This window comes from Melanotaenia boesemani, chromosome 16 (genome assembly GCF_017639745.1).
Source record: "Melanotaenia boesemani isolate fMelBoe1 chromosome 16, fMelBoe1.pri, whole genome shotgun sequence".
In the NCBI taxonomy this organism is placed as follows: Eukaryota; Metazoa; Chordata; class Actinopteri; order Atheriniformes; family Melanotaeniidae; genus Melanotaenia; species Melanotaenia boesemani.
Genome location: NC_055697.1, coordinates 12,509,187 through 12,530,771, shown reverse-complemented (window position 1 = coordinate 12,530,771; position 21,585 = coordinate 12,509,187). Strand labels below are relative to the sequence as shown.

Here is a 21,585-nt window from a genome sequence, read left to right as displayed (position 1 = left end):
ATAAATTTGTAACTGCATTGACTCGCAAATGCAGCACATAATAAACGTTCATTATTTAATTGATAAAAAAGCTCAAGCTACAGTTTCTCCAAAGTTTTATGTTGATATATCAATCTAGTCGTTCCAGGAAACTGAAAAAAGGACGTGCTTGGGGCACACCCTAGTGGTTGGTTTGTACACTGCAGCCAAAAATTGAGGACAGGACAGGCGTCAGGTGCGATAATTAAGAAGATATTTACAAGGAAGGCAGAAGATTTTTCTCAAAAGATGTGAGAAGCAAGGTGGGAGAACTGACTGCTTTATTCTTCTGTCTACTTTAATAAATAATGTCTTCGGTGAGGGTAGCGGTCCGAGTCCGTCCTTTGAACAAAAGGTGGGTATAGAAGAATTGCTGCACTTACACAAACTTTTAAAATAGAGGTCATGCCACCCGCACGCTCTTTTCACAGGGAACAGCAAATATCTTCCAAGAAGATAATTCAAATGGAGGGGAACAGAACATCTATTTATAAGGTAAATGCACACAGATTGAAACGCACGATACCACGGTCAGAAGTCATTATTAAAAATGTACGTATTTTAAATTGTAGCCCTTAGCTTTTGGTGGGGACAAGCTGGAGGATGGAGTGAAAACCTTTTCATATGACTACTCCTATGATTCATCTGACAAAGGAAGCCCCACATTTGTATCTCAGGAGAAGGTTTGTATATTCTTATTTCTTAGCTTCTATTGCAGGACTTTGGTTGATCTGGCATGTGCAAAATTTTCCTCCCCCCCCCCGATTATCTAATCTTTTCCTCAACTTCAGCTTTTCCAAGATCTGGGATCTGAGGTCTTGAAAGCGGCATTTAAAGGTTTCAACGCCTGTATGTTTGCCTATGGCCAAACGGGCTCAGGAAAGTCTTACACTATGATGGGTGATGAAGTAAGATTCTCTTGGTATTATTAGCAGTTTTACCCTACTGCAATATTTGTGATTTGTGATTATGTAATGAGATTTCTCAGCTTAATACACGATTGAAAAAGTATTACCAATGGTCATGCAATGGAAGATTTTTCTGTTTAAGAATCATAAAAGATCACAAAAAGTTGCATGCTGGACCAAGTTTCCATTACTAGTTCAATAATCATTAGATTAGAGAATATTAACACATTCAAAGAACATGGCATGCAGGATATTCCAGTAGTGCAAACCTAGCGTTTTCATAGTTTGACCCCTTTGTCAGTTTAAAATAACTGAATGCTGCCTAATTAGACTGATTTATTTCTCTCGGCTAATCAAAGTTTTAGTGCAGCAAGCCATAGCTTTTACTGCCTCACCTTGCACCGCAATGAAAATTTTACATTGTGTTGGGTTTCTGCTTGTCTACCAGGGCACATGTGCAAGGTCATCAGAAGAGCTGCTGTCAACACTGCAGATAATTACATATGGCTCTTAATGCTTACTATCTTTTACTTTGTAATTAAAAACAACAGGGCATGCAGCTCTCTGGAATTGCTTTTACGCTTCAGTGACTCCATATCAGATGAGCTGATGTTTATGTTGTTCAGCAGTCTTCACATATGCTGAGTTGTGGTTACAGCATAGTGTAGACACAAATTAAGAACAAAAAAGGATTCATATGTAATCAAGTCAAGTCCATATTTTTTTTTCTTTTTTAAAAAGGTTTTATGTGGGTTATGAATAAATATTTTTAAAAATTCTTTAGGAGGATAAAGGTTTAATTCCAAGGATCTGTGAGGGTTTGTTCCTGGAACTATCTCACAGAAGCAAGAGTGAGGCGGTGTCATTCCGCACAGAGGCCAGGTAAGCCACCATTACAGCTAATCTCCAACAAAACCACTGAAATATTTTAACATTTCAGCACAGTCAGTTTCTTAGGATGGTGTTACACTGTGCTCCAAATTGTCTGAGAAACATTTGAATAGCATTTCAATGAATCAGTTTTTAGGAAAAGCTAGTTTTTTATTCATAATGTCTTATTAGATGTATCAATCTCAAATATGATTTTGTGTATTAATCAAGAAAAACCTACAAGTCATTTTCTGTGATCCAGTTCTCATTCACAGTACAGGCTAAAGGAATGAAGACCCAAATATAAAAAGCTCAGAACAGCGCTCTCTTTTAGCAAGAGGCATGAAATCAATATTTTGTAAAAACTGAAGCAAGATCATTGAGCCATGAAAAGATCTGAATGATTCAAAGCCCAGTGACCTAGATGTGATAAAGATTTGAGATAAGTTTGTCAGAGAAGCGAAGGGAATCAAAGTTAGATAAAAAAGAAAAATGCCATTTGGTAGTTTTTTTTTTTTTTTTTTTTTTTTTTTTTTTTTTTTTTTTATAAATACAGTTCTTGTCCAAAAAATTCTTTCGTAGAGAATTTTTCAGAGCCAGAATTATTCAGTACGAAACTACATTTTGCCCCAAAACACAAGAGGACCGCTGTGCATGCCACAACTGCTAAACAATTACCGTTACCACTCCAGCAAGAATCATTAGTTTAATTTATGTTTAAGTCTAACTTTATTTGACTTTTTTAGACTGGTTAATATCACTTCAGTCTAGTGTTGAAGACATTAAAGCCTGGATGTCAGTAAAAATTGTTTTTGGTCCTAGGAACCTTAGAAACTATGTTTCCAAGGACATTGCTACTTTATGTGGATTATCATGGCTCCCAATACTACTGCCAGCAGTCTTGGTGCCATTTGTAACCAAAACTTATCTCTTTAAACCACATACTTCCCATTGTATCTAATGGGAAAATATATCCAAACTGCCACGGGCAGTATACATGACATCTGTCCATGTTGTTTCTGTACCCTATTGCTCTACTAACTGGTTGGGTTGTGTTTAGGTAACTTGTTTGCATTTCGTGATGTGCCATTCATAAATTACCAGAAATAATCAGTCACTATTTTTTGTTGGTTATCCTTCTTTGCAAAAGCTATCTGGAGATCTACAATGAACGTGTGCAGGATCTTCTCAAAAGATCTCCGTCCACAGATAATGCAGGCTTGAAAGTGAGGGAGCACCCCAAGGATGGACCCTATGTGGAAAGTAATGCATTATTTTATGTTTAATCCCATGTCCATCATATCTGATTTTGTGTAAATACAGAGAGTTTCATACAGAAAAATACAACTTGTGTGTAGATCTGTCAAAGCATGTGGTTCACAACCACAGCGACATGGAGGACCTGATCTGTCGTGGTGATGCCAACCGCACCAAAGCCAGCACGGGCATGAATGACTTCAGCAGCCGCTCTCACGCCATTTTCACCATTAAGTTTACCCAGGTGCACTACAATGCTTAAATATGCTTGCTATCCTATCTGTATGTTTTATATCTGTTAACTTGGATCAAAGGCCATCCTACAAGCTCTGATTAGCTCCTTCTATTCCATTTTTTGTAACTGTAATTAACATATTTCATCGTTGCAAAAATCTACATAGTTGATATAACCATGTTGACTAGTCCTGTGATGTTGCTTCTTTTGAACTAAATATGCGTTGCTCTGTGATTTGTATTTGCTTTGAACCACAGAAGTGTTTTAACATGGAGTTTCCACATGAAACACTCAGTAAGATTCACCTGGTAGATCTGGCAGGCAGCGAAAGGGCCAATGCTACACACACCACGGGCATCAGGCTGAAGGAAGGTGCCAACATCAACAAATCCCTGGTCACCCTGGGGAGTGTGATCTCAGCTCTTGGTAAAGGAAGTTACAATAGCAGCTAAACAATGCACTGGGGAATTTTTTATTTTTATATTTAGTACTGTTTCAGATGGTTTAATCACAATGTTTTATTTAATCATTTTGCTGTATCAAAATAGGGACTAGAATGAAACCCTTGCTATTAAACTTAAGGGCTTTTTTTTTAAAAATGTTGGTCAAGACCATTTTGCTTCTAAAATTAATCTATAGAGCTGTTGAATGAAACTTGTCATATACTGGCAGCATTCTCTAGAGTTTTTTTTTTTTTTTTTTTTTCTTCCTCCAATGCAACCACTCAGCTAACCCAAGTATGGGTGGGCAATCTGCAAAAAAGATCTTCATTCCTTATAGAGACTCTGTGCTGACATGGCTCCTAAAAGACAGTCTCGGTGGAAACTCTTTAACCACCATGATAGCAAGTATGTAACATGATCACATTTTGAGATGTTTTGAAGGTGTTAACACTCCTTAACCTGTTTTCTTTTTTATTTTTTAATGGAAGTGGGTTATTTCACACACAGTTTTTCTTAACCTTTTACCTTAAACCTGTGTGCTTCTTTATGGTGGCCCCTCATGGCAGCCATTTCCCCTGCTGATGTGAACTACGGGGAGACCCTGAGCACTTTGCGATATGCGAACCGAGCTAAGAACATAATGAACACTCCCACGGTGAACGAAGATGGCAGCGTGAAGGTGATCAGAGAGCTGCAGGCAGAGGTCAACAGACTCCGAACTCTCCTGGCAGAAGCCTCTCAGGTCTTTCATATTGACGAGCGCATACACAAAATGCCATCAAGGACAGCACTGCACATGTTGGCACTTTGATTCCAAGGTTCAATTATAGGTTGCTTTCATCACCGCTGCAGGTTTTCCATGGGGAGTTGTCTACTTCAGTAAAGGTGGAGGCGAAGCTGTGTCAGAATGAGACAGAGGTGAGTCAAATGGAGAAAAAAGTTGCAAAGTTTAAACAGTTCAGCTAATCAGTTCTGTTAATCTCCTCCAGGCTGTGGCACTGAACGGACAATGGAGCAGTAGATGTGAGAAGGACAATTTTCTGCAGGTATGGTGCTTCATTTATGCATTTTAAATTTGAGCTTCTGCTTACAGCTAATATTACAGGTAGTTTTTTTTTTTTTTACATTAGGTTGTGTAATTCACAAAGCTAATATGGTTTGTTGATTCTTGGACATGACCTGGATAAGAAAGGACATTACTAAAATATTGATACTGATGACTTCAAGCCTCTGTAGTTTTATTTTTTTCTTGTTTCAGAATTGCTCAATTTATTTTTTTTTATTAAAATGAGTCAATTTTGTCCATAGTGGTGGACAGTAAGACAGGTTAACATTACTACCTGCAGTAAAGTAATCCCACCAGCTGGGGGCACTGCAAGCCTTGTGAACAACCGTATCATTAAGGGTCAACCTAGCGTCAGGATTGGATTTTTCCATCTCTTTGGATTTAAATGGCATCTAAAAGTATAGTTCTTGCACTGATTGTAAGGATGGTCTGAAATAGTGTTTGGGGAGTCTGATGAAGAAAAACTAAAACTGTATGGCTTCTTTGGGGCAGGGATAGGGTAATAGTGTCCAATGATAGCAACTATGAATTTACACTGAACACTTCTGTTGAATTTATGCCCAAATTCCAAAATGACACCAAATGTCAGTTTCTGGAACTTGTTGCATTCAGCCAAGTAGTCTGTTGCATTATGCATTGAACTGTGAAGTGTGCCAGTCATGGAAAGTATGCAGGGACTGCTTTTCCGTATCATCCATGCTGGTTGTGTAGTCAGCTATTGTTAAACTCTTGCAAAGTTTCACTTTTCTAACATTTTACAGCCACTTGTCTTACTTCAACAGAATGAAGTCTACTTCCTGTGTGAGGACAAATTTTAGTATAAAGTTTGGTAGGATTTTGAATAACACACTGTTTATGAATGTTAATAAATCTGTGTGTGTTGGATAATTAGCAGGTAACGCTTCATGGCAGCCTCTTTATTCATATACACGTACTGGAACTCATTAGCTGCTGCCACTGCTCCTAATTAATAGATCTTGATTATTGACACATGGCACTTTTGTCTCTGACTGTCCAGCCTGTCAATTAAAGTTATAGTGTTATAAATTTACTTGCATGCTCAAGCACTGGTGTCTTTATGTTCAGAGGCAACACTGTCCATTTCTACTCACAAAGCTGAAAAATATGCTTTATGACCACCAAGTGGATTTGTCTCTTATTATGCATGATGCAATTTGGCACAGAGACGAAAAGGCCACTGTGCTGTGACCGGTAGGCCCACTGGTGTTGCTGAAACTCTAACTATCTTATGGATTTGACATTTGTCTTTCTATGCATTTGCATTCTGTCTGTGTGAAAAACGATGAGATTCCTACATGAAATTCTGCACAGACATTAGACTTGGAATCTTCATTCACCGTCGTACGCAGAAGCAAATTAAGCCAGGTGGAATTGGCTATTTATATTCCAAACACAGAAAGCCTTCAAAATGTTTTTATTGAAAAGGTTTTTAATCAAAGTTCCATGTTTGAGAATAGGGTGTTAGACATAGTTTGCATTCTTGCATGGTGCAAATGATTAAGTTAAACATTATCCTACTGTTCATCACTGAATTTTATTTTCTGTGTTTACTTCAGGGGACTTTGTTGGCAAAAGTGCAATGAAAACATCCACCTGTGTCTTAAAGAAACAAGTTGACCAAGAGTGGTGTGAACTGAATTTTGGCTTTTGCATTCAGAGCAGATTTAGAATGCAAAGTTATTCATCGTCAGCTTCCTAGATTGGTTGCAGGGCATGTGGCAAAGAGAAAGTAATTAATATGAGATGGATTCCAGGGCAGCCTCTTACCAGTCAGAGGTGGTAACAGATTGAGAGAACAAAAAAGGCAGGAAGACAGAACTGTAAAATGATGTTCTACTGCAGGGGTTTACATTTATATTATTAGAATATACACATGCACACAGATCTGAATGTTTCTGCTTCATAGGTAGAGATGCATGCAGCTCTCCAGCCACCCTTTTAGCTCCCCCTCTAACACTGTGGTGGAAGAAACCTCCATTTCAAAAACATAAACTAACCCAAACCTCTCTTTGATCCTAGCTGTCTTTGCGTTTCCCCAAACATGCAACAATCAGCACAACTCAACTCCAAATGCTCTGAGCCTTGTTCTGGTTTGTGTCAGTTTGACTCATGGTGTCATCACTTATACATCATTGTCTTTGTAGCGTTTCATGAACTTCACGTATTCTTATCAGAGGCAGCTTTTCATCACATACCATTCGGGCTCAAAAGTGGATTGACTTTCTTGTCTTAATTTGGTCAAAGAAAATTGGTTATTAAGCTATCTTTTTTTTTTAAAACATTAATATAATTTTGAACCTAAAAGGCATCTGAAAATCAAAATTTGCTTTGTGCTATGATGACTGTCGGTTATTCACAGCTCATTAAATGGATTATTAACCTAAAATATAAAAATTCAAGCTTAAATTTTCACCCAGTACTTTCCATTTATGTTAAATAAGAACATTTAAGTCACTTTTAGACATTAAGATGAACAATTTTGGTGGTTGATTCAAATCTTTTTTTTTTTTTTTTTTTTTTTTTTAAATCAGGTCAAATCTCTTCAGTTTTTCAGCAAACTTGCATAACAGGATAATGACCTGAATGTCTGTAAAATAAACTGCTCTATAATTAGATTAAAATCCAAAGTGTCAGGTTTCTAATGACAAAGCATTAAAGTCTTCTGTTAACAAGGTGCCTGTTCATATTAAGTCTTATTTATGCTGAATGCAGAAGACTAATACACAGACACTTTTGTCCATCTCCTGCGTACTTATAATTTGGTGCATTTCAGGGGCCTTATGCCACTGCCATCCGCAACCGCTCTTCAGCAGCATTGCTGACATGCGACAAACAAAAGGAACAAGCCAGAGAAGAAGAGGAAGAAGAATAAGCAGAAAAATTATTGACTAATGGGTAATTGGCTAAAGGGTACAAATGAGTAATTTCCAAATGGGTCATCCTGCGGTCATCCTCTTAATGTAATGCTTGAAAACTATCAGATTCCTAATAGATGAGGAGGATAAAGAGGTTTTTGGTGGATTCTGTTCACAGCTGTGGCGATGTCGGGCTTGACGTTACTGTTGCGGATTTAAAAGGGGACATGCAGAAAAAGTTTGGAAGCTACTGGGTTAATTTTTGAAAACCGGTCACATAATTTCTCTTTTGTTGTCATTTTTACTTGCAGAACAGACCAGCAATCTGGCAAATGGATACAACTCTTTTGAGGAAATTAACCTTTTTAATCTAACACGTCAGTTAAAATACAGGTTTTTCTGTTCTGGTAGATTGCTCCTGCTCACACAGATGATGGGCAGTCAAGAAAGGTGATTGACTGGTTTAGTGTTCTTGAAACGCTTATTGCCCAAGTTGGGAATCTGCTACACCAAAAGCATTGGGGGGAAAAAAATCCATTAAAATTCTACCCAACTGCAAAATGATAGCTTTGAATGGAAGCCTAAATGCTGCCCAAGCCTATCTGCTGGTCTGGGTCACAGATAATTACAATATGTTCACCAGCTGCCTCAATCTGAAAGCAGATTTTTATTTATTTTTTTTCTTGGTTATAGCAAATTGAGTGACTTGGTGCGGTGAAGAGCAACTTTCTGTGCATGTGAAAATAAAGTAAGAGGATCTCATCTGTTCCCGGTGTCTGAGGAAAGTGACACAGTGCATTAATCTGCCAGGCAGCTCCTCACCTCTAATGAAGTCTGTGAAAAATCCCTTTTAATTAAGTACAGGGGCTGTGGTCGATGCCTCTCCCTCTTCATTAGAAAAAAGAAAAAGAAAAAAAAAAGGATTTTTCCCATCTCCCAACTGCCAATGAATTAGGTGGTGCTGGCGGTGGGCACGTCTCTCACTTCATGGTCCAATCTATACTATAGAGCGAGAGGGGGTTGAAAGCGAGGGCAACTAAGTTATGCAAAGTGTTTCCTCTGAATTCGCCGTGAGAGATTTTCTGCTCTGCCTCATGGGGGAGGTACTTTTTATAATCCGTGGCAATGTGATGCATTAGTCCATCAGCTTAACACAAGAATACCTCTGATAGCACAACTCATACATGGCTAGACTTTGGGTTATTGAACACCAACAGCCTCTGCTGGTGATGAAAAGGTTACCAGCCTGTAAACACTTGCTGAGAGAGGTGTTTCTTTTTTTTACTTGTATGAGCCTACAGGTCAGAGGCTTAATGTATTAATGCTTGTTTAATTCTAAAAATTATCCCATTCTGTCTGCAGCTTATTTGGTCTTTTTTTAGTCAAGTTCAGAATGGAATTATACTCCATTTGTAAATGAACACAGCCCCTTCACAGACACATGATTCATAAATTTGACTCATGCTGTCACATTTCCACTCCAACAATTGCTGGAGGCAGTGAAGCAGTCTAAGAAGCAGAGCAGACATTCTGGGTATAGCTTTCCTGTACTTTAGAAAAAGCTTTTAAGGATTGAATCAGTTTCTTAACTTATCACATTTCTCTAGGGAGAGACTGACACCTTTTAAATACAAATGAAGAGCTTTGAAGGCAAACATGGATTTTCTATTTTTTTTTATTTTAACCCAACCAACCAGATATTGTCTGTCTTGCAGTAGTTGTGATCCATATGTTATGTGCTTTTTGTCATACTTGGTAAAATTTTAACGACGTATTTGTGCATCACTGCCATTTACTGCATGTCCTTTATCATTTGGTTTGGCATTCACACAAACGTGATTTAAGACAGAAAACATTCCTAGAAAAAAGGCTTTATATAGTGTTTTAGTTTTGTTCGCCTCTAAACAGAAATTTAGTTTGCATTTTTATTAAGTGCTTCTTTCAGACATGACAAAAATGTAGGTTAAGTTTACAGTTAACTTTCCACATTCTTTGGAATTTTAATAATAACACACAGTGTTGATGGCAGTTTACCAGTGAAGGCAATAGAGCCTGGTATACAACCTACCTGTGTTTGTGTGTGTGTGGGCAGATGGACTGGCGGGCGGGCTGGAAAACTGTGGCTGTTTTTTCCACTGAACACAATATACAGTTTGACTCTTACCATGATAATCTGAATGATTTATGGTGTCTCTCTTGCCGTTAGCCACTCTGCTGCCTCATGGTGACACATGGTTGGAATGCTGCTATTCTCTGTGGCCTTCGGGCAATGAAGAGCAGTCATAAAGAATTCAGTTTTCTGCTGGTTGCCATTAAATGTCTGTCAGCATTTTTATTTTATATTGTGTACCATCCCAGCCACAGGCTATTAACTTAGTCTTCTTTTGCTTTGTTTTTGATACCCCATAGGAGGAGACTGTGGCTCTCAGAAAGGAGGGGAGTGGAGTCGTCTTGGACTGCCAGTTACCTCATCTGATAGGCATTGACGAAGACCTGCTAAGCACTGGAATCATCCTCTATTATTTGAAAGTGATTAGATCGTTCAAACTTGCAATTGAACATAGACGTGAATGTTATAGTTTTTTCCCACAAATATATCCCAACATGTTTAGTGTTTTTTAATCGCACTGCTGTTACATCATGGTCTTTTAATTTGTGATGTAGGAGGGCAGAACATTGATTGGGAGTGATGAAGCATCATGTAGTCAGGATATTGGTAAGTTCAAATCGCTTCTGTAAGCAGAAGTTTCTACATCATACACTCATCAGCATTATCCACATTTTCATAATTGTATTGCAGTGCTTCATGGACCTGGACTCCTCCGTGAACACTGTGTGCTTGAGAACCATGCTGGGACTGTGACTCTCTTCCCTCAGGATGGTGCACTGTGTTCAGTCAATGGTTCTGTGGTCAAAGATCCCCAGCAGCTGAAGCAGGGTAAGCTTTTCTGCAAAAAATCTAATTTGTTCCTGATATTCTTGAATGAACATACGGGGGGGGGAAGGCATGTCTGTTATGAAGATTTCTCTCAAATTCACAATTATTTGACTTGTGGGAGTCAACACTTTCATCCATTTCCATCCATTTTAAATGCAGTCACATGAGATCAGTGCACCACATTTGCAAATGAAATCCACTTTCTGTCCCTGGCTCTCCCACGGAAGCTCACTTAGGGCATGAGTGGATTGTGAACACAGCTCTCCACAGGGCAGATGCCATTTCTCTTACTAAACATTTTGAATGGCGAGAGGCCCTGGACAAAGCTCTAGACAAAGCCCCAGGCACTCCATTTAATTGGCAGATGGAGTTGATAGGGCCGACAGGTTTTGAAGTGGGCCAGAGCATTAACCTTTCAAAGGACAGAGGCGAGTCGAGCTGAAACTCTGGCCCCCTGAGCAGGCCCTGCTTGCAGAGGCTAGGAGCTTTAACTGCTTCCTGCCTCCTCATCCATATTGCTTTGCTTTCATGAGATAAAAACTGCACACAGGACCAGGCAGCAGAGAGCCTGGGTACGCTAGTCACTTTTATAACCTTTTCAATTTATCCACTATTCCCGTCAGAAATGGCTGCATCTGAACCCATTTTCTTGAACAAATGATAGTAATTTTCAGTCCAACAGCAGCTGGGATCTATCACATGCTGTTCTCAGGTGCTTTGTCAGTCGTCAGAAGTCATTAGTAGTAGCAGGATTAGTATTTTCTGTGCTGGGAGTGGAGGAGGAGGAGAAAGAAGAGACCTCAAGAAAATCTGTGGCTTCAGCCATATGAGTGCGAGTCTGATATATAAACCCTAATATCACTCCAATTCTGTAGCTTTACAAGACTTCTCGGGTTTCCTTGGCCCATCTTCTCTGGTAAATGATCCCCCTGGTCTTCGCCACTGCCAGTCACATTGAGGATTGTGTTTTTTGTGCCAATTCCTTCACTATACCTTAGCAGAGGAAATCGGTGGTGATAAAACTTGACAAATGGCAAAAAAAGTTCAGTTGAGAGCATAGGCCAGTCACTATAATCCCTCACTCATGGGATGCTTCCCATGGCCAGTGCCTCTGTGCCATTTTATTCCTTATAGATGCTACACCTCAAAATTTTTCAGCAGTGTTACTTTTCATGCACTGAGGGAAATCACGTTTTGCTTGAAGCAGTCTTTCTCTCAGCGAAAGCTTAATTCAGTGTTTTTTTCACTGAGTTGTTAGTTTGCCATTTTCATCATGCTTTACCTCTGTGGTTACCTCTAGGCTCAATCATTCAACTTGGAAATGGAACCATACTTCGGTTTAACCACCCAGCTGAAGTTACCCAACTGAGAGAGAAACAGGCACAGGTAATGCCCAAACCCAACACAAGTCTTATGTTTCTGTACCATTCAGTTTTTAGGAAAATATTTACAACACTGCCTTATTTTCATTTCCCATTTTTAATTAACCCTGATAAAACCCTGAACCGACACTTTGTTGCACTTCCTCTGGCTTTAATGACAGCTGGAAGTCTGTTTTTCATCAGTGAGGTCCTCAATCCTTATCAGTTGGATTCCACCTTTCTTGATTAGCAAATGAGAGATCAGCTCCATCCTAATTTACATCATACATTTTTACTCAAATTGAGACTGTGTGCTGCTTATGTCATCGAGTGTTTTTGGAGAAGTCTGAATGCTCTGTGATCAGTTTGAAGGTGCACATCTGAAAATGACATCAACATCACCAAACCTCCTTTCAGTCAATTTAATGAAGAAAATGTCCAAAGTCACAAAATCCACTGGTGCATTTACTATAGAGGTAATGACTGTCATCTCCTCTGGTCCATCACCTAACATCAACCCCATATCTTCAATGAAATATAGAAATTAGCTTATTTTTTTCTACACAGTCATCTTATAGGTTTCATTAGACCAGCACCAGATAAAAATTAATCATGTCCTTGCCAAATGTAAATTTTGGACTCATCTGTGAATCCTAAACCCTTTCATGGAATCATCCACAGTCCATGACTGCTTATCTTTTACCAACTATACCCCCCCCTTTGTTCAGTCTTGATAATGGTTTGATTTTTGGCTTTTCTATCTGCAAATCACATTTCCTACAGCTGGTTTCCTCCGGTTTGGTCACAAATACTGACTCTGTATTTTTCTGCCTGCTTTTCCTTTTTTTTTTTCCCCCCCATTTCTTTTGTGTATGTTTCTTCTTATCAAAGCACACTGCTTTGAGTTTTCTGTCCAGATGCTTTGACATCTTCCTTAGTCTACCTGCATGTTTTCCTTTTACAGCCTTCCCATTATCTTTGTACATGCTCCAAATAGTAGACACACTAGACTGGGAACAACCAGCAACTTTTGCCAAGCTTTAAGTTAATATTTCTTTTGGGAGGAGTTAATAATTGCTTTCATTTTTCACATTTCTTGTTGAGGCCAGGTTTCCTGTCAATTAGAAAAGATTTAACAGTAGTCTGATGGCTTTCTGGCCACAAAAAGGTTTGGGCTATTTGGGTTGTATTTGATTTAATTGCACACACTTAAAGGTTAAAAAAAAGGAAGAAAAGTTGAGTCATGAGGCAGAAATTTTGCTTTAAAGTTTACTGCAGTCTCGAGGCAGTAAATTGCAGTAAATTTTGCAGTAATTGTTTACAGGCATAATCTTCAGGACGACATTCAAACATTGCTGCAATCATTTCTACACAATGTACAAATGGTGATGTAACATGGACTGTAGAGAGGGTCAAACTTTCTCACGCCACAAGAAGAATACACAAGATTTGCAGCTTAATGTTTGCCAGAGGGCAAACAAACAAACCTAAGGGATGAATAATTTAGTAGGCTTGATTGAATATGAAGCCTAGTGTTTAAGCCTTTGTGAAATAGGTGAACAAATTATTCCAAGGTAAGTAGCCTCTGGAAATGAAAGATGGTGTTGCTATAATCATCAGACTTCTTGTAATTTCAGGACAAAGCTCTGATCTTGTATCCACCATGAATAAAATTAAGTTATTGCAGTATATATATGAAAGACAGTTGTATTTGTTTTTTGTTTTTCTTTTAAAAGGCTTTCTGCCTTTTTACATAATTGAAAATGGCATGCAAGCATATGCATCCAAGTGTACAACAGGCTTTCTGTCCCCTCTATGGTTTCAAGGAGTCTTTAACATTTTTTTAAATGATTTTATTTATTTTTATCATAAGCAAGGAGATGATCTAAAAAGATCCACATTCACGCAGCCTGCTGAAATGCTGGAATGTAATCAGCAGCTGTGGTTTAAGTGATTTCTTCTTTCGATCCGTTCTATATTTTGGATTAAATATTGGTGAAATGCATCTGCTTTTAGATTTTGACAATGTTGGAAAAAACACAACTGTTAAAACAAAGGCACTTGTTGAGGGTCTTCAATTATATTTGACATTTTTTTTCAAAATCTTGTCTAAATTTCTTCTTTTGAAATTGTCAAAAATAGCTACTGAATGCAGAATATATCAAAAGTGAATTACTGTATAATTCAGATCCAACACAGGCAGCTGTCACTTACTTTTTACTCTGAGACAGTCTTTTTTGAGTGGTTTCTCATTTTATTGTCTGCAGAGCAAGCCGCTGTCTGCCTTCAACCTCACTTTGACTGACTTGTCCAAATCTACTGAGAATCCATCCAAGAGAATGCTGAAAAATTCACGGTAAAAAATGCAATACACAGACAGTTGGTTTAGCTTTCTGCACTTTGTTATCCCAGTATTCCTGAACCCAGTCCACCTCAATCTCCACAAAACCTGCTTATTGAGCGACATTCATCAGAGACATAAACCGAATCAAAGCCATAAATCATGGCAGTATTTCTGTAAAGTGGGATCATGTAAAAAGCTGATCTGTAGTGTTTCAAGCTGAGTGAGAAACATGGCAGGCAATACTTATAAAATCAAGACCATGTCCCCAAACTTCTGCTTTTTGTGAACAACCCAATGTGTCTTGCATGCAATCAAGTTTAGCCCTCTATCAAATTTCCAAAATGCACAGTTTTTGTTTTTTCTTGTAAGTAAAACTTTGGCCATTGTATGATTTGCCTTTTAGCTGCTCTTGGAATATATTATTATCATGGCCTAAATACTGTTCTGTTTTGAAGCGTGTTTCAGGTGCAGTACAGCTAAAATGTCTGGAAGGTTTCTCTTCACATAAATCAGATTTTTGAAGTAGTTTCTTATTGTGGACTTAGTGCATCACATTGTTGTTACAGACAGCACTGGAGATGTTTGTCCATGTAAACATCTTGGTAAAGGGCAGGGCTGACAGGTGTCCCAATTGTCAGTTTTCTAACTGGAGCTAACTTCAGCCAAGCAATGACGCAAGGCCAGTCTGAATAAGAACAGAAGAATTGCTGCTAGTCTAGGACAATGATTGGCAAAATTAATCTCTTGAATCGAGCTGCCCTGCAAAGTAAGAACTGGTGACCAAACATGTATTTTGCTTTAATCAGTGATTGCTAGCATCTGAAAATTTGCTCTCATTTTCATTCTAAAGTTTTTACTGCCCACTTAAAAATATGTGCTGTTTTTGGATGTTATAAACCAGTAACATTCTCATTGGGACTTTTTGCAGTATAATCAAACTTGTCTCTTTCCAGCCTTTTAAATGAAAAACTATTTATTCTGAAGTGAGTTTGGCTGAAGTAAAGGTTCAATTTTGTTTGCTGTTGTATTACCACTGCCGATAAATTTTCGGTGTTAGCTCTGTATAACATACCTAAATTGAACTTCACTATTTTATTTGCTGTAGTAATGTTCTTTTCCTACATTATAACACACAGAAGTCTGAGAGACATTGCGACATCTTTATGTTCTACCACAGCCTTGAAATTGTACGACAGTTCATTGATATGTCAGTGCCTCAGTGTGCACTGAATTAGTGTCCAAAATCCAATTCTCTCTCCAATGATGCACCACCTACTGAATTAGTGAGCAATTTGATACACCTTCCTGGTATCTGATGATCTGCTAACCCTGATGTTTTACAGCATGTGGATCTTCCTGACATGTAATTTCCCATACACTGCAGCATCCCCAAAAACTGCACTTCTGCTCGAGTGATTTAATATAGCTTTCACTCCTGACACCAGCAGCAGATTCTTTGCTCTGGTATTTGCTTTACAGTTTACACAGGATTACTACAAGGTTGCCTCGTCATCCACGCAGTCACTGTCTTCATTCTTCTGCATTATGAGCACTTGGTTTGCTGCTGTGGAGAATAAAGTTGGATGTCAGCAGGGGATCCAGATTGTGGATGTTCAGTAGCTCAACAGCATGACTGTCAGCTCTCTTTTAGATTAGAAAACGTGATATACAAAGGTGATATGAAAGTAAGGCTCAGTGCAAAATCCATTGATTTTATTTCATTTGACTGAACATGCACATAAAAAATATTAAGTTTTCATTTTCTTCCTCTTGCAACACTGCTGATCCAGAAAGCTTGGATAGATAGTTCAGTGAGGAAAAGACAATTTCATCTCTACATATATATTCTGTTCTTGTACTACTACTACTTGACTCACTTAGCATTATCTCCCTTGCAGCAAGGACAGAATTGATCTTAATAATCTTGGAAATAACCCTCAGCAGTAAGTAGAGCAAGTAATTTAAATTCAGATGCTGGCTGTGGACATGTTGCACTCTGGGAGTGACACAAGATATTGGTGAACTGACCCGCAGCTGCTTGGGGAGGTGCTCCACCTGACAAAAGGCTACATCAGTCGACTGCCAGTCTTTCGTTGGCATTCAGTCTGAACAGGAAAAATAGAGCTCCTATGGCTCATAGGGAATGGAAGCCTTTTGCATTTCCACATCCATATATCACTTTATATGTTTTTGATAAACATACATTTGTTGGCTGAATCGATTTTCTTACCTTAGCTTGACTCTTGGCATAAGAAGCTTGTGAAGTGTAGGAAAGATGTAAAATGTTTGTTACATATACAGATTTTTGTTCATTTGCATTTTTGTTCAGCGCTTACAGGGTTTAATAGTGAAGCCACAAGATGTGCCAGAAATTGTTAAAGCCATGGGTGCATATGAATAAATGCAGATTTGATATATTTATGCCAAACTGTTGAAAATCTGTTTTTTTTTTTTTTTTTTTTTTTTTTTTTTTTTTTTTTTTTTTTTTTTTTTTTTGTTTTTGTAATGCCTAAGGAGTTATGAAGATTTCGACCATAAAGAAGTTGGACAAAAGCAAAAGATGGAAAGTCTGACCGGCTCCAACTGTAACAAAAAAAGTCTTTCATCAGAAAACATTGTAGTTTCCAATCAGATAGAGGAAAAGAGGTGAGTTGGGAACATGAACAGTTTTCTTTGGTGTTATTGAGTTGTGTGGTTTTGTGTAGTCATGCTGTAGCACAAATACTGTAAATCTCCACATGAGCCACACACTTTTGTCCCCCCACCCCCAAAAAAAAACATCAGGAAAATGTGGTTGGTTTGCTGTTTATGTGAGCAGACAAGCACCGCTGACTACAGCACTGCTCTATTCTGATCCTCAGGATCGACTAAAATCCTTCTATCGTCACTAGGACCTCAACTGTGTCTCTTGTTGATGTCTATGCTTTACTGCACCCGCTTGCAACATTGGACAGCCCGTTGATGCACATAAAGTTCAGCTAAAGCTGCTGTTTACCGTCAGAAATAATACTGAGCTTTATATTTGATTTCGGCTTCCCCCTCTGGAGTCCTGAGTGTTGTATGTAAATCCTCAAATCAACATGCACAGATTCTATTTAATTTAACAGCTAGTAGAGTGTCTCTAATCTCATCCAACCATTTGGGATGTATGCTTTACAAATTTATTTACAAATCTAATGGATGTCCTCTTCTCACACACGTGTGTGTGTATGTGTATATATTATATATATATATATATATATATATATATATAATATAAAAAATGACAGAGAATAAGTGTATATATGATAAGAGGCATGTGGAAGCTGAGGGTTATTGTAGTCTTGCCTGCAAACTGTTCACCACCAGTGTTGAACCACATCAAATAACTGCATTTGTTCTTTAAAACAGACTGGCAAAATAAGCATAGAACCACAGCGGTATTATGCTTACATTTTATTTTAACAGAAAACAATTTTTATCTGCTGATAGAATGTGGAATTTATTTGAGTTCTCATCGGTCTTCACAGCAGTCATTTCAGTCAGATGGGGGTGCTGCCTGTGGAGAGTGGGTCCAAAGACCCACATGTCTGTCTTAAATCTACCCTGGAGAAGCTCATGACTACAGTATGTATACATATTATTTTTTTTTTTATTTTGGAGAAAATTTCACTCTGGATAAGCTAAAAGAAATGATAGAAAATGGGTTTAAAAGTGACATTAATAGTATGGAATTGATTGTGTTTCTGTATGTTAATATAGCTAAAACGCAGTGAGACTTTGATAGATGCACCGCTGTTTTGCCATTGTTTAACAGACAGTCTAGTCCCCTTTTGTCTTTGCAAAACAGAGCAAATGTCAATCTTCAGCTAGACTCCTTACAGATTTTTATGAACCATGAAACACTTTTTCCCTAGGCTTGTTATGTATGTTTATTATGCACATATTCAAACCCTGTTACATTTTTCTGTTGGGGTGTCAAAGAAAATGACATTCTGTAAAAGCATAGTGCAGAGAGAGCTCACTGGAAGTGCTTGTTTTTTTTTTTTTTCATAAGTGTACCATTTCTTCACCTCTTTCACCCTAATTTAGTCTCTGTGTATTCAAATATAATTAAATGCACAAATGGGTTTGCTTCGAAAGAGAGCTGTGTAAAAATTATCTTATTTTCTTCTTCGTAGTTTAATTCGTATAAAACTGTATTTTTTACGTTTTTTAAAGGTTTATTTCCTCTTTAATTTTCCTTCTCTCATCTACTGCACAATGTAAACTAGGCCATTCCTAGAAGAGATCCTGATGTCCCTTGCACTGGTTTTGAGTTGGACAGAGATGCACTACAGGGTGGAGTAAGCACCAGGGATGGCCAGAAACAGGAGAGGGACTTGTGTCATAAATCAGGGCCAAGGCTCATGTCTGAGAGGCCACAGAGGAAAGCTCAGAGTGGAACTGCAGTTGCAAGTTATATGGAAGAGAAGGTTTGGTCAGGGGATGCCAGCCTCCAGCAGACAACTGTCCTGGGCCCGGGTGATGGATGTGGCATGAAGCCAGAGGGGAATGCTAATGACATCCAAGGTGTCGTGACTGACTGCTATAAGAGAAGACCTGACTCTGGTGGGAGCTCATTAGGCAGCATGTCTCACCTGCAGAGAAGTGGAGGAGGTAGCTTCATGTCGGTCCTCCCACAGACCAGCACTCATTCTCAGCTCGACGGAAAGCCTCTCAACAGTCAGGCATGCTGTCCACCTAAAGACTCAGAATTTGAGGGCCATTTCAGTTGTAAAGAGATGGATAAATCTGGAGGTTTGCAGGAGATGGCGGGAGTTTGTGTGACAGATTCTTTTGAAGCTAAAAACTCAGGACTGGCCTCTTTGCTTAGCAGAGTTTCTTGGATTGTCCAAGATGCAACACGTCGACTTTGGAAGTCTCCCACAATACTGCAGCAAATCACGGGCATAAAGTTACAACCTATTGGTTCCCAGTGGTCCAGCCATGTCGTCTCTCTGGTCAGGGAAAGTAATGTTCTGTCTGTAGTGAAGGACAGTCAGGTCTCCTCCATAGTTAGAGGGAGCTTTGTTTTTTCTCTCTTCAGAGATAGTCATATTTTCTCGGTAGTGAAAGAACTACCTTTCATACAGCACATCCAGATGAATATAACTCAACATCTTCAGCCTGAGGAGACGGTTAAGATGATTCAAGACTTCCTTAATCCTGACAACACCCCACTCTCAGCCGTGACACCAGCACAAACCATGGTAGAAGAATTGCAAGGTGATGTGCAGCAAATCCCAGAGGATATCTCGAGAAGAGATTGGCAGTCCCCACAAAAGCAAGACAGAGCTGATATTCATGTAAAACAAGGAGATGAAAATGTTACAATGTCTTTGCCATCAAATTATCTCAGTGAGATGGATGTTACCCATGAACCTAGAAGAGGAAATCAGGCAATGGAAGACTCAAAGATTGTGCACATTGGCATTCAAACATTAATAGAATTTCCTGATTCCCTGGTGAAATTACAAACTCTGCCGCTGCAAGACATGATGGACACTTTACAATCCATCATTCCCAACTCAGTGTTTACCTCCAAAAGAATAGTAGCTCTCCAGTGGCTCAATGTGGCTACATGTAGCCAGCCTGAACCCCAACCTGCCCTTCTGATCCTGATGGAAACTGGTCTTTATACCTTGACCATTAACCTTGGGTTCCTGGTCCTTTTACATCACCTACCTTTGATGCAGCTGAGGGAGATACACGTAGGCTTAGCAGGCCACAGTTTACGTCTAATGGGCACTACAGAGGAAAGCATGCTAGCAGTCTATACCCATAGCCAGAAGCATACCAAACAACTGTGCTGGACAATACTGGATGTGATCTGTCCTGGGGACATCAGGATATTGCACTACCCACTGCTGCATGAAGACTTAATGAAGATGTCTTTAGACTGTCAGTTCTGTCTACCTGACCTGCTGCTGGATGCTGGTTTAAAGGTTTACTGCCGATTTCAGAAGAGCCTCATAGATCTGGTGTATCTTATTCATTGTAATATGGATGGAGAGGCCATCACTCTGGGAGAGATGCAGCTACTTCTATACGCAAGCGTAGCAGTGCATATCAGCCCTGGTAGCCACAGCAAACATTTAGCCCAATTCTTTCTCACAGATACACATCTTGGTCTGGTCAGGGAGGATGCCGTCTTTCACCCAGCTCCACAGTCCGTCACCGTAGAGGCCCGCCATGCGCAGTTCCGTGACTTAACTCTTCGTCAGAACTCAGATGTGCGCTGCATACTGGTGCACGATGAAGACAAGAGTGGATCTGTCAGACTGGATGTAATCCTTGCAAATGTGAGGGGCAGGGGTCACCCTGAAAGCGTGACGAAGGCAGCTACCTCGTCTGAACATGCTCTAAATTCATCTCTGCATGCAGAAGTGTGGAAATTAACTTTCAGCTGCTCCACTGAGGCTGCCTGCCTGATTAATCACTTGTCAAACGTCTGATCAAGGTCTGAACGGTCGGTAATGAACAACCCAGCTTGAAAACTCTCACTCATGGGGCGTAATGTCAAAAGTGCATCCCAACCAGACAGCGCAAAGGATGAGTTTATTGTTATAAATGACAGTTAAAACTATGACCTACTTGAGGTTTTTGTATTTTTATTTATTTTTTGTCATATTAATGTCGCATGGCTTTTGCACTTTATCTTTAAACCCTCTAATGTCTTTGTTCTTGGACTGTTTGTGTTCTTTACTGACCTCCTCCCCATTATTTTTGTCAGTTTGTTGTTCAGTGTTTTAAATAATGTTTAATAAGTTTTGTAATGTTCTTGAAAGCTTTTAGATTACTAATCTGAACAAATTCACACGACTGTCAATTCACTGCTATTTTGAAGTATTTTTTTTAATAAAATTTGATTTAACATTTATATTTCTAAGAATGTAAAAATAAAATGTAAATTCTTCTTTGTTGTGGTGCTTTTGTTTTTCATTCATATTGACTTATGAAAAGGAGAAAAGTGAGTCTGATGCATTTCACTGCTGCCTCTATTTGCCATCTAATTTTCTTTCATTATCATTTCTGTCATATTTGCTTTGTTTTCCACTCTCTACTCCGAACGTTTGCCATGGGCCCCACACTGTCTCCACAATTTTGCATTCCCAACATCAATCTCCCGACTGAATTTTGCCAGTTTTAATAAATGGGGCCAAGATAATTTCTGGAGTCTATCCTTGGGTCACACCAATTAAACAGGTAAAGTCAATAACTAGACTTCATTTTCAAAGAATCCATCTG

At 38.9% G+C, this 21,585-nt stretch overlaps 1 protein-coding gene across 2 annotated transcripts; it reads left to right on the top strand.

Annotated features, from left to right (window-relative positions):
• The first annotated feature begins 76 nt into the window (after positions 1 to 76).
• Positions 77 to 21,165, top strand: kif16bb (kinesin family member 16Bb). Of its 2 annotated transcripts, none has more exons than XM_042010000.1 (20): positions 77 to 373; positions 450 to 513; positions 591 to 701; positions 810 to 926; positions 1,711 to 1,808; positions 2,947 to 3,059; positions 3,155 to 3,297; positions 3,546 to 3,714; positions 4,017 to 4,136; positions 4,298 to 4,473; positions 4,584 to 4,649; positions 4,721 to 4,777; positions 10,083 to 10,202; positions 10,338 to 10,389; positions 10,474 to 10,611; positions 11,912 to 11,997; positions 14,240 to 14,328; positions 16,831 to 16,962; positions 17,829 to 17,922; positions 18,570 to 21,165. In XM_042010000.1, the coding sequence occupies exons 1-20, from the start codon at positions 327 to 329 to the stop codon at positions 20,790 to 20,792; spliced, it is 4,215 nt and encodes a 1,404-aa protein (XP_041865934.1). In that variant the 5' UTR covers positions 77 to 326; the 3' UTR covers positions 20,793 to 21,165. The 2 variants fall into 2 exon arrangements, with proteins under 2 accessions (XP_041865934.1, XP_041865933.1); XM_042009999.1 differs by having other exon boundaries at positions 17,826 to 17,922.
• Positions 21,166 to 21,585: the final 420 nt, after the last annotated feature.

What these genes read in the sequence shown, in the direction of transcription:
- kif16bb (XM_042009999.1), top strand. Translation starts at nt 327, where the DNA reads ATGTCTTCGGTGAGGGTAGCGGTCCGAGTCCGTCCTTTGAACAAAAG. An exon ending in GGATGGACCCTATGTGGAAA is followed by an intron (nt 3,060 to 3,154) that starts GTAATGCATTAT and finishes ACTTGTGTGTAG; the next exon opens with ATCTGTCAAAGCATGTGGTT. An exon ending in ATCATGTAGTCAGGATATTG is followed by an intron (nt 10,390 to 10,473) that starts GTAAGTTCAAAT and finishes ATTGTATTGCAG; the next exon opens with TGCTTCATGGACCTGGACTC.